Raw genomic sequence first — 16,007 nt, forward strand, 5'->3', positions numbered from 1 at the left:
AGAGAAAATCTCTTCTCTCCACCAACCCAGAAGATTCTTCAGGGCTTCACCTTCTAGAAGAAAAAGGTTTTGTCAGCTTTTCATTTATTTTTATATTTTTCTTTAAAGGTTTTATTTATTCATGAGAGACAGAGAGGCAGAGACACAGGCAGAGGGAGAAGCAGGCTCCCTGTGGGGAGCTCGATGTGGGACTTGATCCCAGGACCCCGGGATCACAACCTGAGCTGAAGGCAGGCACTCAACCGCTGAGCCACCCAGGTGTCCCTTATCAGCTTTCCAAACAGGACTTTACAGTATTGAGAATCTCTTTCAGATCTACACCAGAGGAGCCTGATGACCCCCTCCATGGGCATCTCCCGCTCCCAAGCCCTCCTCCCCTGTCCCATCAGAGGAAAAGTGTTTTTTCTTTCAACATTTCCCCAGGAGAAAATTGGGGAAGATGGTGAGATTGGGTAACAGACTGTCTGTGTGAGGCCCCAGCGGTGTGGCCAGAACCACTGCCCACCCGGGAACTCACGGATAGGGTAGTCCCACGGCACCTGGAAGCCCCTGGGCAGCAGGTGTGGGGCACAGTGACCTCCCCTGTCACTCCAATGGGGTGACTGTTACCTCTGGGAGGCCATCTTCCACCTGTAAAACGGGGATGCATTTGCAGGGGGTACCTACTGCACGCTGGGTATCCTTCTCAGTGCTGGTCACACAACCGTGAACAAGACAGATGGGTCCCAATGAAGGGGCCCTCTGACCGGGGTCAGGGAAGCTCAGCAAAGGCACAAACCTACACACACGTCACCAAGTCACAGGAAGTGCTAGGAAGGGGTTCTGGTGAGGCAGGACAAGGTGGGTGACCTACAGGTGGAGGGGTCCCCCTGGAAAGGGTGCTGCTCAGGGACCAGAAGGGAGTCCCCTGGGTAAAGTGGCCCTTTCTGCCCTGCAAGGGTGTGAGGCCTGGATTCCGTTCATCTGGTCGGTGGAGGCCCGCTGAGGGTCAGCTGCAGGCACTGCTTACAGCTAAGAAGTCCAACATGATCCAGCCTCCACCCGGCTGCCGGCCACACCTCTGAATGCAGGCTACCCGCTCCCACCCCCCCACATGCTCTCCTCAGGTCTTGCTACCTGCCTGCCCAGGGGCCCATAAATCCTACAGCCTACAGGCTGGGCGGGGCCAGCGCCCCATCCCTGAAGGGCTCTAGGCTTTCTCTGGAGGAGCAGCGGGAGAATGTTGCAAGAGTGGAAGAGGCCAGTAGGCATATTGACAGTGACACAAAGCCATGGACCCACAGACAGACGAAGACCCAGCTGAGACACTCTCAAGGTCCCACTGAGAGACGACACCAGTATACCATGGCTGAAGCGATTTCCCCAAGGCGCAATGCTGGGAGCATCTGTGAACGGGCTGCCACACCCATGCAGGGAACCCCACCTCCCATAGAGCCACGGGTTCTCATGTATCTCAAAAGCCAAGCTTCTGTATTTGTGGGCAAAACCAGATCTGTTTGGGGGGCCATCAGTAGAGTATTTCGGTAACAGGTTGCCTCAGCATCTAAGAAACCCAAGAGACCCATAAGATACTTCCTGATGCCCTTCGGAGTGCCAGGCATACCTCGGCATTCTGGAAAGCAGACACGGGACAGCCAGTCAGAGGGGAGGACACGTGCTGCCCCTGCCCCTGGACGCTGACCTGCATGCCCAGGCAGGGCTCTCCTCCCATCCCAGGCCCTGGCAGATGGCTGAACTGACGTGAACGCAATCACCCGGTATCTGCTCCTGGCCCCCGGTGACACATTGTTCCTGGCACCCAGAGCAGGCACTCTCAGCCAGGCTCAGAAACCTGCTCCATTCCTAGTGCCTCCGCCAGGAATCTGCGTATGCCCACCAGGCTCTGCTGAGGGCCAGCTGGGTCTCCCTGCAACTGTACCAGGGTACCCGAAGGAGGTGACGCAGGTGGCCCAGGTGGCCCAGGTGACAGTCATTCGGGCAAGGTTCAGGGTCTCCTTTGTGTGGCTGGCTGGTGACCCAGCTGCCACCGGTCGCGTCCTTGGATCGCCTTTAGAAACATGCTTCTGGGCTCAGGGGCCGCGGGGATGTGGGCAACAGGAGGCAGGGCGGGCGGCAGAGGCCCAGACTGTGGCGTGGGGGGCGGTGCCAGAGTCCAGGCTAACAGGCTGCGGGGGCCGCGGGGCGGGGGGGGGGCGGGGGGACACGCCGCCAGGAGCCAGGTGACCCAGGGGCCGGCGGGGCAGGGGGAGTGTCGCGGGGCGGGGCGGGGCGGCCCCCGGGGACCGCCTGGCCGCCGGGCAGTCGCGGGGCGGGGCGCGCCTCACCTAGCAGCTTCCTGGGCGCGCTCGCTCCCCTCTCCGCCCCGGGCCGCCCCGCCCCTCCGCCGTCGCAATAAGGGGCGCGGGCGCGCGGGAGGAGGCCAGCTGTCGCCAGCCCACCCGTCGTCCTCGCGCCTGCCCGGGGAGCGCGGAGAGGGAGCCGAGGCCGGCGCCGCCGTCGGGGCTCGGGGACCGGCGGCCAGGGCGCGGTCTGGGCGCGGCGGGGTCATGGAGCTGTGGCCGTGGGTGACCGCGGCGCTGCTGCTGCTGCTGCTGCTTGTGCAGCTGAGCCGCTCCGTCAGGTTCTACAGCAAGATCACTCTGTACTGCGCGCTCTGCGTCCTGGCCTCCACCGCCGCCTCGGTCGTCTGCCTGCTGCGCCACGGCGGCCGGAGGGTGGAAAACATGAGGCAAGGGGGCCGGGGCCGGGGCCGGGGCGGGGGCCGGGGCTGGGGCGGGGGCCGGGGGCCGGGCTGGGGCGGGGCGGGGCGGGGAGCGCCGGGGAGGGGGGGGAGAGGGGGCTGGAGCGCCGGGGTGCGCGGGGACGGCGCGGGCGGGGAGGGGGGCAGTGCCAGCCGGGAGGACAGTGCCGCGCGGGGGGACAGTACCAGCCGCGGGGGGGCCGGGCTGGGGCGGGGCGGGGCGGGGAGCGCCGGGGGTGGGGGGGGCTGGAGCGCCGGGGTGCGCGGGGACGGCGCGGGCGGGGAGGGGGGCAGTGCCAGCCGGGAGGACAGTGCCGCGCGGGGGGACAGTACCAGCCGCGGGGGGGCCGGCGCCGGGGCGGAGCGGGGCGGGGGCCGCCGCCCGCTTCCGCTTCCCTAACTTTCTTCTCTCGCGTCTGTCCTTCCTGCCCCGCCCGCGGCTCGCGGGACTCCCGCGGCTCCGGGGCTCTCCCGCCGCGCAGCGGGGAGAGCCGGCGGGGGCGGGCACGTGTCCGCGGGGCCCACGTCACAATGTCTCCGCGCCCGGCCCCGAGGCCCCGGCGGGCCGCGATCACCGAGGGATTTAAACAGTGTGTCAGTACCCGGCGCCGCCGCGTCCTTGTGCCCCGCCAAAGGGCCCTCGGGACGCGCAGGGCGCTCGGGGCGCGGCGGCGGGTGGCGGAGCGGCGCGGGGAGGCTGGGCGGCGGGCCAGCTGGGAGGGGCGCCCCGGGCCCCGCCCGCGGGGAAGGAGCAGCCGCCGGCCGGGCTTGCCCCTGGGGAGCTTTGCTGGAGCACCGCCCTGCCTGGACCGGGCTTTACAGCCAGGCGTGCCTGTCCTCTGCGCGCCCCCTCCTGCCACCCGCCAGGTGATAAATGCACCTGTGCTCCATTTCGGCCTGGAGCCCCGCCTTCCCTGCGGGGCCCTTGAGAAGGTAAGAGGCTGCGGGGAGCTTGGGCCCTTGAGGTCCAGCCTCACGGTGGAAGGAAGGCAGAGGTGGCTGGGATCCTTCAGTGGACACCTCTGTGACTGGTGGGTGTGGGGCGGAGAGGTCAGGCAGGCCTCAAGAGTTGGGGGCCTCTCTGGGTCAGGTGCTAAGGGTCGGGGGCTTCTTCCTGCCTTCTCTCCCGGTTTCTGGTCCCAGGAGGGCTGTTGCCAACATTTCTCTCTGTGGCTTTTGCAATGGCTTCTTGGCTGTGGCCTGCCGTGGGGACAGAGGTCCCTGAGCATCCAGTTCCCTGCATGCTCACAGGGGCAGCGGGTGAGGGGTGCTGACTTTATGCCACCTCTGCCCTGTCTATCCAGCCAGCGGGTGCTGCTGGGACTGGCCCTCGCTGGGTCCCCTGGACCCTGTCTTCAGGGGTTTGTGGCTTTCCTGTAGTACCCAGAGTAGGTGAGGACTCAGTGGACTTGCTCATGGGTCTCTGGTGCCCCTGCCCACCTCCAGCATGGTCCAGGCCAGCATCCCAGGGAGTGCCGACCCCAGGGACAGCCCCTGTGTGGCCCTTCTGGCAGTCTAACCGCGTGGAATGGCCTGGGGAAGGGAGGACCTGTTTCCAGGGAGTTCCTCCAAGCTGGGCCCCCACCACTCTGGGGTGGGCGCGCGTGAGGCAATGCACCTCTCTGGAGTTTGGGCCTGAGGTTAAGGTCCTGGGGTCCCCTGCAGGCAGCAGGCTCACAGCTGGAGCCTCCTCTCAGCCCTAGCTGGGGGCTGGCCTCAAGGCAGGGTGAGGGGTGTGGGTTCAGGGAGCGACAGGCTGATGGGCTTCTTGGAGGCAGCGCTGCCCTCCTAGAGCCAGGCCTGTGGACAGCACATCTGGTTCTGAGGCCTCGGGGAGGCCTGAGTCTAGCCGTCCTGCGGCGCGGGTGGAGAGCTGGGTCCAGAGCAGGTTTTCAGCAGCAGTGACCGGAGAACCAGGAGGTGACCCTCCTTTACACACTGTGTCATCAGGTGGCCTCTTTATGAGCAGCTTACTTGTCTTTTTAAAGGACTGACTCAGGCCTCAGAACTTCCCAGGGATCAAGTCGGAAGTCCCCAGTTCCCTTTTTGATCAGGCCTTCCCTTGGCCTTGCACCTCTGGCCCTTGGTGTTGGCTCTCAGCCCCAGTCTCACCTGAGATTCTGGTCCCCCCAGGGAGCCTAGAGGCTCTGAGAAGACTCGATGGGAGCTTCCTACTGCTTTCCCGCGCTGGGGCAGCTCCCAGACTTGGCTCTGTGAAGGGGCCACCCCAGGACACTGACAGGTGACAGCAGGTGCTCTTCTCCCCAGGGAGGGATCACAGCCCCCTTCCCCTGGACCCCTAGATCCCACAGGGAAGGGTCACAGTGATGACTCTCAAGACCCCCGCCAGCTGTAGCTGAAGTGGGGGTGCCGGTGGGGCATGCTGGGGGCCGGAAGTCCCCCAGGGGGCAGGCGGTGGGGGGGAGCTGCTGCATTGCCCCGGGACAGGACCCAGGAGACTGGAGGTGGAGGTACCCGATGGGCTGAGCAGAGGGCCCCCACTCCCTTGTTGCGGCCCCTCCAGGTCCGCCCTCCGCTGTCTGTCCTGACCCCCCAGCGCCCCGGGGCATCGGGCTGCTCCTCTCCAATCCCGCAATGATCCCCCTCCCTGGACGCCATTGTCTCTCCTCTCACCTCCTGCCTCCACTGCGGGCACAGATGGAGGGTCGGAGGTGCCGCCTGAAGCTAAGGCCTCCTGAGCGGTGGGAGGAGGGAAGAGGCTGTCCTCTGGAGTCCCCAGAGCTAGGAGGTGGTGGAGATGGGGTGCAGACCCTCCAGCAGTGACTCCGCAGGACACAGTCTGTCCTTCCCCTTGCCCACCCAGCACAAGGGCAGGGCAGTGCCAGGGTGGCCACGGGACCCAAGACCCGGGCTCTGGGTGCCTGGAGTTGGGGGAGCAGCCCTGCTCTGTCCCCTCCCTGCTTTCATGTCTGAGCAGCTGCAGGCCAGGCCCTCCCTAAGAAAGCCTTTGCCTGCTAGAGTCCAGCTCTGAGGGTACAGGGAACAGTGATGGGAACAGAAGAGCCTGACCCGCTGGGGGGCTGAGACCAAGGATCCCTCCAGGCTGGCTGGGGCCTGTGTATCAGGCTTGGGTGGAGTATGAGACCACGTTTTCTCACCCCAGGAGGCAGATGCCCTTTGCCAGAGACAAGCGTGAGATTGCTCTGTGGGCGTGAACGTTGAGTTTGGCTGCAGGATCAGGAAACCCTAGTGACAGCCTCCTCACTGGAGGCATGAGCTTTTTGTGCATGGAAGGAGACCAGAGCTGGGCGGCCCGGGTGCATGGAGAGCTTCCAGCCCCTTCCATCCTGTGGCTCCCCCGTGCTCAGGGGCCAATATGCCACTGCTACGGCAGGGCCTTGGGGCTGGACTGCCTGCTTCTGCATTCTCCCAAATGGCTGGGATGCAAATAGTGGGTGGACAGCTCTCCACTTCCAGGCAGGTGGGGCAGCGAGGCTCTTCCGTTTGTGCAGCCCGTGTGGAGGCTCCAGCAGGGAGGAGAGGGGATTGCTTCCGTCAGAGTCTGGCCTCTTAGCCAGCGCTCCAGCCACTCCGCGGTTTGTGCCCTGGGGAGGGCACGGATGGGGACCCAGTGCAGTCAGGGAGCCCCGTGGCACGTGGGGGCTGGCCAGGGATCCTGGTTTTGCCAGAGAGTCTGCCTTTGTTTCTCTTGGAGTAGGATGGCCAGGGGCAGACTCCCTTCCCTGGATGTGCTCCTGCAGGCCCAGAAACCAGAGCTCCCCGCAGTCCTGAACATCCTGGGTCAGCCCTGAACATCCTGGCTTGCCGGCCCTACCCTGTCCCCAGGCTCCTGTTTGCCCAGGACTGCCCTTCTTACCCGCCGTGGGGTTCTGCTCAGGCTGGAAGCTCCACCCCACCCCAGGGATGTCCCCTCTTTGTGCTCCAACTTGTAGGACACTTGTTGGAAAACATTCCTGCTCTGCCAGGTGCCTCTCTGGGGCCTCCTATTCCCTGAGCAGAGAGCAGATGGAGCAGATCCGTGGCTCTGTGTGGTCTTCCTGGCAGGGGTATCCCCAGGTGATCCCCACTGAGGACCACCCAGAGGGGTCTGGCTGAGGACTGGCATGCCTCAGTTAAAACAGCCACCCGCTGGGATAGTAATGTAGCCCAAGGCCAGGGGCTGAGGGCAAAGCTCAGCAGGTGGCCAGGGCCTGGCCTTGAACTTCTTCCAGCTGCCTGGAGTCTGTGGAAGAGATGGCTGGGGGCTCTTGCGCCACCTACTCTGGGTTCCTCTTATCTGCTTGTGACCTCATCATCACAGTTGCCCCTGGGGGTCCCAGCGTCCTGGATTCAATCTCCTTTCACAGGCTGGAATGGAAGCTTGGTGGGGGGCTGGGGTCAAGCACAATGCCCAAGGTCATGGTTAGTGAGCAGGGACCAGGATCTGATCTGTCTCACCCAGAGCCTGGGAAGGGCCTGGGTGTCCTCAGGCTGAGCACAGAAAGTCCAAGGAGGCTGGATGGGAGTGAGCCTGGGCTCCCATGGGCTCCCGTGGGCTCCCGTGGGCTCCTGTGGGCTCCCGTGGGCTCCAGCAGGATCTATGGTGTTTACTGTGCTCAGGTGTTCTCAGCGGTTCAAGTCTGGGGTTAAGTAGAGGGCTCCTGAGAAAGATCCAGGGGTGGCCAGGACATCCCATCTGCTTGAGGAATGGTCCTGCTCTGGGGGGCTAGGGGGTGGGGGGGAGGCTTGAGGTGTAAAGGTGACACCAGCCCCCCACCTGGCTACTGGCAGCAGTGCTTCTGGAAAGTCAGGCCCTCAGCCCACCCCAGGCCGCTTGGGCTTCAGGTAACCTTGGTTCCACCTTCACTAGCCTCCCCTGGGGAATTGGGGGCTAGAGTAGTGTGACCTATCTTGGGGCCGGGGCCAGCGCCAGGGACACCTGCTTCAAGCTCTGGGGCCCTGGCTTCTGATGGGGCAGCCCCCCAGCCCAGAGGCTGGCGGAGGGGCAGTCAGGTGAAGTGGACAGTCAGGGCACAGTGGCGGCTGCTGTAGGCTGGCTGAGGGGACAGCGTCACCACCATCCCTGCTGGGTGCTGGGTGGGGTCTACAGGGCCTTGGGGAAGGGAAAGAACGTAGCTTTTGCAATTCTGGAATTCCATCATGCAATCCTGGATCCTCACCGCTCCTCCGGCATGCCCTTTACCTGGGGTTTTTCACTTGTTTTCCAAAAACCAGGTTAGGAGGCGGATTCCCGCCATCCCAGCTTCCCTGCCGTGAGACCTCTAGCAAGTGGCCTAACTGCTTAGCCTAGACACCCCTCATTTGTGGGGTGGGTGTCCTGAGTATGCCCACCTTGTGGGGCTGCCCTCTGAACAAAACTGAGGGCTCCTGTCACACCCTTGGCACAGCGCAGGGGAGGTTAGCACTCCCACCTGCCTCCACGTGGTAAGTGTGCTCTGCTTTCCCCCAGCAGGGACTCTCCAGGCTTTGTCTCCCAGGCAGGGCCTGCTGGGCACCCAGAAACATGTGCTGCCTGCAGGAACTGCAGCAAAGCTTGGTTTGCTTCTTCTCACATTGAGAAAACTGTTAAAATGATAGACTTTCTCAACACTTTTACGAAAAACCTTGAAACTGTGACAAGAAGAAGGCAGGTGGGCGGGTATGGCCTGCAGAGAATGCTTTGTCCCCTCTAAGACTAGGGGTGCCCTTCTTGGGCAGCAGTGGCTGGCGTGTGTTCTGGGTCGGGCAGATGCATCCCTCTTGCGGGTGTGCAGAGCATGCTGCTCTGTGCCCCGCCGCCCTGGGCTGCCCGCTGGCGGACATCTCTGCACAGGACCTCCCAGTTCCAGAAAAACCAGTTTGCAGTCAATCCCTTAAATTAAATACGCAAAGAAGTCCAAATAGGAAGTAGAGAAGAATCCTGGAGATGGATGGTGGGGACGACTGCACAACCGTGTGGGTGGATTTAATGCCAATGATCGGACATTTAAAAACGATTAAAATGATGGGGTGCCTCGGTGGCACAGTCAATGAAGCGTCTGCCTTGGGCTTCAGTCATGATCCTGGGGTCCTGGGGTGGAGTCCTACGTGGGGCTCCCGGCTCAGTGAGGAGCCTGCTTCCCCCTCTCCCTCTGCCCTTCCTTCCTGCTCATGCTCTGTCTCAAATAAATAAAATATTTAAAAAAATGATTAAAATCATAGACTTTATGTGACATATATTTTGCCATAATTTGGAGAGAGAGAGAGAGAGAGAGAGAGAAGCCAGTAGGTGCCTCCTTGGCCAGCAGGAGGCGCTTGTGACCTGTCACTGCAGGACTTGGCCTCCAGGCCTCACTGGCTCCACCCCACCTCTTCCCACACTGGGACATTCAGACCCTGATTTTTCTTTTTTAAGATTTTATTTTTAAGTAATCCCTACGCCCCACGTGGGGCTTGAACTCACGACCCGGAGATCAAGAGCCACACTCTCCACTGGCTAAGCCTGCCGGGTGCCCCTTAGAAGAGACCACGCTAGGGATCCCCAGGTGGCTCAGTGTTTTAGCGCCTGCCTTAGGCCCAGGGCGTGATCTCGGAGTCCAGGATCGGGTCCCACATCAGGCTCCCTGCATGGAGCCTGCTTCTCCCTCTGCCTGTGTCTCTGCCTCTGTCTCTCTGTGTCTCTCATGAATAAATAAAATCTTTAAGAAAAAAAAAAAAGAAGAGACCACGCTGGAGGATTGCAGGCCTGCCTGCCTTGTGCCTGCCTTAGGATCAGATCCTGAAAGAGGGACCAGATTTCTTTTCTTCTTTTTTTAAGACTTATTTATTTATTTGAAAGAGCGCACACAGCAGGGGAAGGGGCAGAGGAGCAGGGAAGCAGCCTTCCCCTGGAGTGCTGGACCTGCAGCCCCATGTGAGACTCCGTCCCACAACCCTAAGCATGACCTGAACCAAAACAAGCGTGGACTCTCCATGGACGGTGCCACCTGGGCCCTCGGAGGCAGGGCGGCTGCTCAGCTTGCTCCGCGAGTCTGGGGCCTGGTGAGGGGTGGGGACGGACTGGGTGGGTCAGGCCCGATCTGGCCGCGGCTGGCAGATCCTGGGGAGGACGGCTGGTCTAATGGTGCAGGCAGCCCTGAGCCTCGGGGTCCCCATCTGTGACAGGATGATGGTAACTCCCCTCTCACAGGAGCTCTGTTCTGTGAAAGGGGCACAGCTGAGGGAGAGGCTGGCTTTCAGACGTGGAAGGACAGATCCCAAGGGGTTGGCCCCCAGGAGGCCTGGAGGGACCCCAATCCACAGGCACTGGGTGCAGGGGCTGCAGGACAGAAGGCCCATGTATCTCGGGATAGAGTCTGGGAAGAACGCGTTCTGGGGACGGATGGAGGGGACGCCCCTGAATGTGCACCCAACAACACTTAAGTCGGTACATTCTGGGCCATGTGCATTTTACGATGATTTAAAAAAGCCAGAGTCTGGGATCCCTGGGTGGCGCAGTGGTTTAGCGCCTGCCTTTGGCCCAGGGCGCGATCCTGGAGACCTGGGATCGAATCCCACGTCGGGCTCCCGGTGCATGGAGCCTGCTTCTCCCTCTGCCTGTGTCTCTGCCTCTCTCTCTCTCTCTCTGTGTGTGACTATCATAAATAATAATAAAAAAAAATTAAAAAAAAAAAAAGCCAGAGTCTGGCTTTGAGCCTGTCCTGAATCCGCTCTGTCCAGAGGCGTCTCCAGGCCCTGCGTGGCTACTCCCCTCCTGCAGAAAGTGGAAATCTCTCCCCTGCCATAAGGACTGTTGGCGAGATCAGATAACGGGGACTCGGGAGGCGGGGAGGGGGGGCTGCCCGAACCTCTGTGACAGCAGAACAGCTCTGGGCCGGAACCCCTTGGCCCAGTGGGTGGCATATGTGCAGCCCCCTGCCGCCCACAGGGGATAGGCAGGGAGGGTTTACAGAGCACCAAGCCCCAGGCCTTGGGCTCCATCACCCTGCAGGCTGACCCTTAATGGAGCCTGTTCCAGTAGGAGCACTGTCCCCGCTGCACTCTCCAGGACCAGCCAGCACCTGCAGATGTGTCCCCACACACAGAGCCATTCAAGCCTGCCAATGAGGCCTGGATGTGACCCCAGGAGGTCGTGATGCTCTGGGGCAGATCCTTAGGGCGCCAGGGCTGGAAGGGCTGCAGACTTGAAGCCGGGGAGGCCCAGGCCCACACACACCTGGCTCCCTGACTCTCTCCATCACCCCGGGCAGTCATTCAAGCTGTAGACCATGAGAAGGGGAGGGTGGGGTTGCTTTGAGGACAGGGGTAGGGGTGTAAGCCCTGGCTGGCTGTACTCCTCTCATCGGGGTGGCTCTTCTCCTTCTTCCCAAGCAATCTTCAGCTCCTGCAAAGCTCTGCACTCGCTATGGCTGCCTTCTCCCTGGGGTGGCACTGTCCTGCAGGGATGGTCCCTTCCCCTGGCCGGGCCTCCTTCCCCAGGGCGTGTGGGTGGGGGCCCATGGCCTCTGCAGGGGTGCAGGGATCTCTCTCTCTCTCTCTGTTGGGTTATTTTCTTACTTTATAATGATTTTACAAGTAATCCCTACCCCCCACAGGGTTTGAATCTATAACCCTGAGATCAGGCGTCATACCAACCGAGCCAGCCAGGCACCCCTCCGTGTTGGGGTTTGGGTCACTGACACGGAGACCCAGCCTGGCCCCAGTCCCTTTCCAGCTGCCCCTGGCTGAACAAGCAAGGGTGTGGGGTGAGGGCAGGGCAACGCAGTAGGTCCCTGGAAAACAGATGTACAAGTGGATGCCCTCCCCTTTGCCAGGGGTCCAGCACCTGGAGACCTCGCCCCTTCTGTGCTTGATCCTCTGTGTTCCTGCCAGCATGGGGGAGATGGGGCAGCTCGCACTGTCCCCCGAGGGATGGGACCTAGAGGCCTTTGGGGGGAAGGTGAATTCAAGGCCATGCACAGCCCATGAGAGGGCTTGCCAGGGCTCCGTCTGCGGTGCGGAGGGGGGGGTGTCTCTTTGCTGTGGCTCTGTCCCCAGGCCAGCCCCAGGCCGGAGCCCAAGATGGAGTGCAGGGCTGTGGGGCCCCTCTCACTGACCACGTCTCCCCTCAGGATCATCCAATGGTTTGTCCTGAGCTTCAAGTATGTATTTGGCCTTCGTTTCGAGATAAAGGGTCGCCAGAAGCTGGAGTTGGACCACCCCTGTGTCATCATTTCTAACCACCAGAGCATCCTGGACATGATGGGTAAGCCAGGGCTGCAGGGGGGCTGCTGGAGGAACTTGGGGGGTTGCTTCAGAGAGGTGGAGCCTGGGCCTGGATGAGCTGGGGGGCCAGGAGGGCAGACCCAGGCCCGGGGGACATGACAGCTCTCTGTGTGCCTGATGCTGGGTCCAGGGCTCTGCCTCTCACCCTGGCACTGGGAGCTCTGCTTCACCCCTCCCTTTACATGCGGGGTGACAGGCTGAGAGGCCAAATGGCTTGGCCAGGTAGCCAGTGGGAAGGCATGACCCGGCCCAGGCCTGTTGGTGGTCGAGGCACAGGGCTGGTTCTCTCTGCCTTGGGGAGGTGGCTGCCAGGCTCTGAGCATGACCCCCACCTGCCTGGGGCCCCGTGGCCACCTGCAGGCCTTATGGAGGCCCTACCCGAGCGCTGTGTGCAGATCGCCAAGCGGGAGCTGCTCTTCTTGGGGCCTGTGGGCCTGATTATGTACCTCGGGGGCATCTTCTTCATCAACCGGCAGCACTCCAGGACCGCTGTCACCGTGATGGCCGATGTAGGCGAGCGCATGGTCAGGGAGAATGTGAGTGTGGGGCTCGGGGCCTGCGTGGCTATGTAGATGCTCCAACTCTGGGCACACAGAGGTCAGGAGCAGGGCTGTGCATGAGCCAGGTGGGTGGTGGTCTCAGCTGAGAATGGGGCTCCCCAGGAGGGGGGCTCCCCAGGAGGGGATGGCGGCCTGGGACTGCTACAGCTGCCTCCTCTCCCTCTCCCTGCAGCTCAAAGTATGGATCTATCCTGAGGGCACACGGAATGACAATGGAGACCTGCTACCTTTCAAGAAAGGTGCCTTCTACCTGGCCATCCAGACCCAGGTACTTCAGGGCACTGCCTCCCAGAGGGTCCAGGGGGACTTAAAGCTGGAGGCGACTGCCTACCCAGGCTAGGGCCACCGGCACTCACAGAGCACCTCCCACCAGGCAGGCACAGGGCCTTATGGCCCCTGCAGCACCTGGTTTCTGACCTGCTGAGGGGCAGATCTTTGGGCCCTTTCCCCACCCTGAGCATCAAGGCTGGTGCCTGAGCAGGTCCAGCAACCAGGTACCATCACACTTGTCACCTGGGGGCTGGCGCCTGGAGCTTCAGCACCCCCGCCCCGGTAGCCAGCCAGGCAGGGCCCTCAGAAGGCAGAGGCTGTGGGCCTACTTGCTGGGAGCTCTCAGGAAGGCCCAGTGCTGGTTCGGTGCTGTGGGCCGCAGGCTGGGGCAGGGCTGGGGCAGGGCTGGGAAGCCCCGTGAGCAGGACCCGAGCTGGGGGCAGGGCTGGACAGAGCGAGCTGCAACTAACTGTGTGGTGGGCCTCTGTACGTCACTGGGCCTGGACCTCCGCTTGGGGCTCCACCCAGGAGGCGCTTGGGGTGAGGCCAGAACGGGGGAGTGTGTCCATGCGCCGGCAGTGCGCCCTGGTGGGTGGAGGCTGCCCTGTCCCACTCCGGGTGCTGTTGGGGGAGCTTGTGCAGGGAAAAGTCATTGTCAGCGGCCAGGGTAGGGGCTTCGTCCTGCCCAATGCAGGTCTGGCTCCCCCCCCCCCCCAGCCCCCGCGGCGCTGCTTCTGCGCTCCCACTGTGCCGGTGGCCTCTGGCGCCCCCTGGTGTCGGCCCTGAGCTGGGCCAGGTGCGGCTCTCCCTTCAGAGGCAGCCAGCTGCGCCCCTGGGGGGTGGGGAAGCAGGGACGGGTGGAGGATCCTGGGCCTGCGGGAGGTGGGGGGCACCCTGCCACACGCCGGGGGCTGCCGGGAAAGGAGGGAGGACGCGGTGGCTCTGCTGGGGTCTGGTGGTCTCCCCCCCAGGGCCTCCCAGACTGCAGCCTACCTACCCAGGTCCCAGGCCGTGCCCCTACTGGTACGAGGGAGAGGCTCCCTGACTGCCAGGGTTAATGATCACCCTAGGTGTCCCCTGCCCCCTGCCCCCTGCCCGGCTTAAGGAAGGGGGAGGGGTGGGCAGAAGGGCCAAAGTAACCTATGCCTAAACTGTAGGGGAGGGGGGCACAGACATGACTCATGGACATGTGCCAGCCCAGGAAGGCTTCCTGGTGGAGGGGATGCTTGAGTGAAGGTGTGCAGGGTGAGTTTGTGGAGTGCTGGGGGCAGCTGGAGGTGGGCAGGGGGCAGGGGGCAGGGCCGGCTGTATTCCTGGAAGGCACCAGCCTAAGAAGCGGCACCTGGGGGTGATCACTAACCCAGGGCATGAAAGGTGTCTCTGGCCCAGGGGTCAGTGCGTGGAAGGGCCTGGAGGCAGGTAGGTGGCAGGGCGGGGCCACCCTGCTAGCTGGTCCTTGGGGCTTCCATGTCCTCAGGCAGCACGGCTTCCTGCCCACAGGTGCCTGTCATCCCCATCGTCTACTCCAGCTTCTCCTCCTTCTACAACCCCAAGACGAAGCTCTTCAGCTCAGGTAGCGCCCAAGCCCCTGCATGCACATGCAGCCTGGCTCATGCTTGCTTACTAGGATGCCCAGGCCCCTGATGGGACAGTTCCCGTTTCTGGGTGGTCACTGTAGGCCACTGACCAATTGGTGAGTGAAAGGAGGCAGGAAGGATCCGGAATTGCAGCTGCAAGCTGAGCTGGGCTGTCATGGGCCCGCTTCCCAGCAGAGGGGCCTACGGTACCCGAGTCCATGCACTGTGGCACAGGCTGGGCAGTGCTCCCAGGTGCCCTCGTGCCCACTGCTGTGGAGCTAGGGGGCCACTCCCCACCCTCCTGGTCCTGGCCCTCCTGGTCCTGAATGTGGGCTCCTAGGGCCTGGGTGGGAGGGTGGGATCAAAGGTCGTAGGGCAGGGGGGGGTGGGGGAGTGGGGGAGTGGGGGAAGAGCCAGGCTGCGTCCTCCCTCATCTAGGCCACCATGGAAGATAGGACGAGGGTGGGTGCCCGGGAAGCGGTGAGGGACACTTCTGGGGGAGGGAATGCTCTGTACCCTGGGTGGGGCCCGTCAGGGAGCATGTGGCTGTCAGAACCCACCAAAGGCAGACTTAGGAGCTAAGTGTTTGATTACGAGGATTATTCTCAATTAAAAACCAACACCTGAGACCAGGGTGTCCAAAATGGAACCAGGCTTGGTTCCTGGCCTGGGCCTTGGGCGGCTGCATGGAGAAAACCAGCAGGTGGCGGAGGAGCAGAAGGGCACTGGAGCAGGGACAGGAGGCTGCAGGGGTGCCAGGACAGCAGGCCTGGGTCAGGCGGCCAGGCACTGATGCAGCTCACCCCCAACAGGAACAATCAGGGTGGAGGTGCTGGATGCCATTCCCACCAGCGGCCTCACAGTCGCAGACGTCCCCAAGCTTATGGACACCTGCCACCAGGCCATGAGGAACACGTTCTTCCGCATATCCAAGATCGCCCAGGAGAATGGGGCCACTGCGGGGCAGGGCTCCTAGGCAGCCCAGTAGCCGAGGCCTGGCTGGGGCAGGGCCTGGCTAGAGATGGGACAGAGGAACCTCCTCCCTGCCCTGACAGCTGAACATCACTGTGTCCTACTCCTTAAGGCCCCCCAGCTTTCCTCTGGGCCCCGGATGCAGGTCCTGTCCCTGGTCCTGACATCCCCCAGAGGAAAGTCTGGAGCCTTCCCCAGAAGCCCATCCTCATGCCTCAGGGACCCGGGAGCAGGCCTGGGGCCCAGTGGGGCTGGCGAGGCAGGGATGAACTACATGGCCTGGGGCCTCCGGACGATTGGCCAGAGTCTGGGCCTGCAGGCTGCATGGCCAGCCCCGGCCCTTGGGGAGAAGTGGGACTCTGGAGGTGAGGGGCACACATCAGTCTTGTGCAACCTGGACCTCAGGGGGAGCCTGGGAGCAAGCCTGCCAGACACTGCACTCCGTCCGTGTTTTTTAATAAACGAAGTCTCCGAGTGCCTGGTGAGCTGTGGTCACTTGGGGCGGGTGGGTGGCACAGCGCCCGGGGCTGCCGCGCCCCCGCTGGGGCTGCACTGTGGGAGCCTCTCCGTCCCTGGCACCCCCCCCAAGGGCCAGGCCCCTGGTCACCCTGCGGTACACTTTCCTGGGGGTGGGGATATCCACCTAGATGGGGGCGGGCATGCTGCAAGTCAGGGAGGAGGATA

At 62.8% G+C, this 16,007-nt stretch overlaps 1 protein-coding gene across 2 annotated transcripts; it reads left to right on the top strand.

The window, feature by feature from the left end:
- The first annotated feature begins 2,408 nt into the window (after positions 1-2,408).
- On the top strand, positions 2,409-15,798 carry AGPAT2 (1-acylglycerol-3-phosphate O-acyltransferase 2). 2 transcript variants are annotated; one of them, XM_025981949.2, is made up of 6 exons: positions 2,409-2,728; positions 11,791-11,924; positions 12,305-12,480; positions 12,677-12,772; positions 14,275-14,347; positions 15,164-15,798. In XM_025981949.2, the coding sequence occupies exons 1-6, from the start codon at positions 2,547-2,549 to the stop codon at positions 15,325-15,327; spliced, it is 825 nt and encodes a 274-aa protein (XP_025837734.1). In that variant the 5' UTR covers positions 2,409-2,546; the 3' UTR covers positions 15,328-15,798. The 2 variants fall into 2 exon arrangements, with proteins under 2 accessions (XP_025837734.1, XP_025837736.1); XM_025981951.2 differs by lacking the exon at positions 2,409-2,728 and adding an exon at positions 3,499-3,673.
- The last annotated feature ends 209 nt before the right edge of the window (positions 15,799-16,007 follow it).

This window comes from Vulpes vulpes, chromosome 2 (assembly GCF_048418805.1).
Source record: "Vulpes vulpes isolate BD-2025 chromosome 2, VulVul3, whole genome shotgun sequence".
Lineage (NCBI taxonomy): Eukaryota > Metazoa > Chordata > Mammalia > Carnivora > Canidae > Vulpes > Vulpes vulpes.

Coding starts and splice junctions, on each gene's coding strand:
- AGPAT2 (XM_025981949.2), top strand. CDS start 2,547: ATGGAGCTGTGGCCGTGGGTGACCGCGGCGCTGCTGCTGCTGCTGCTG. Junction 2,729..11,790: donor CGGAGGGTGGAAAACATGAG/GCAAGGGGGCCG, acceptor GTCTCCCCTCAG/GATCATCCAATGGTTTGTCC. Junction 12,773..14,274: donor ACCTGGCCATCCAGACCCAG/GTACTTCAGGGC, acceptor TCCTGCCCACAG/GTGCCTGTCATCCCCATCGT.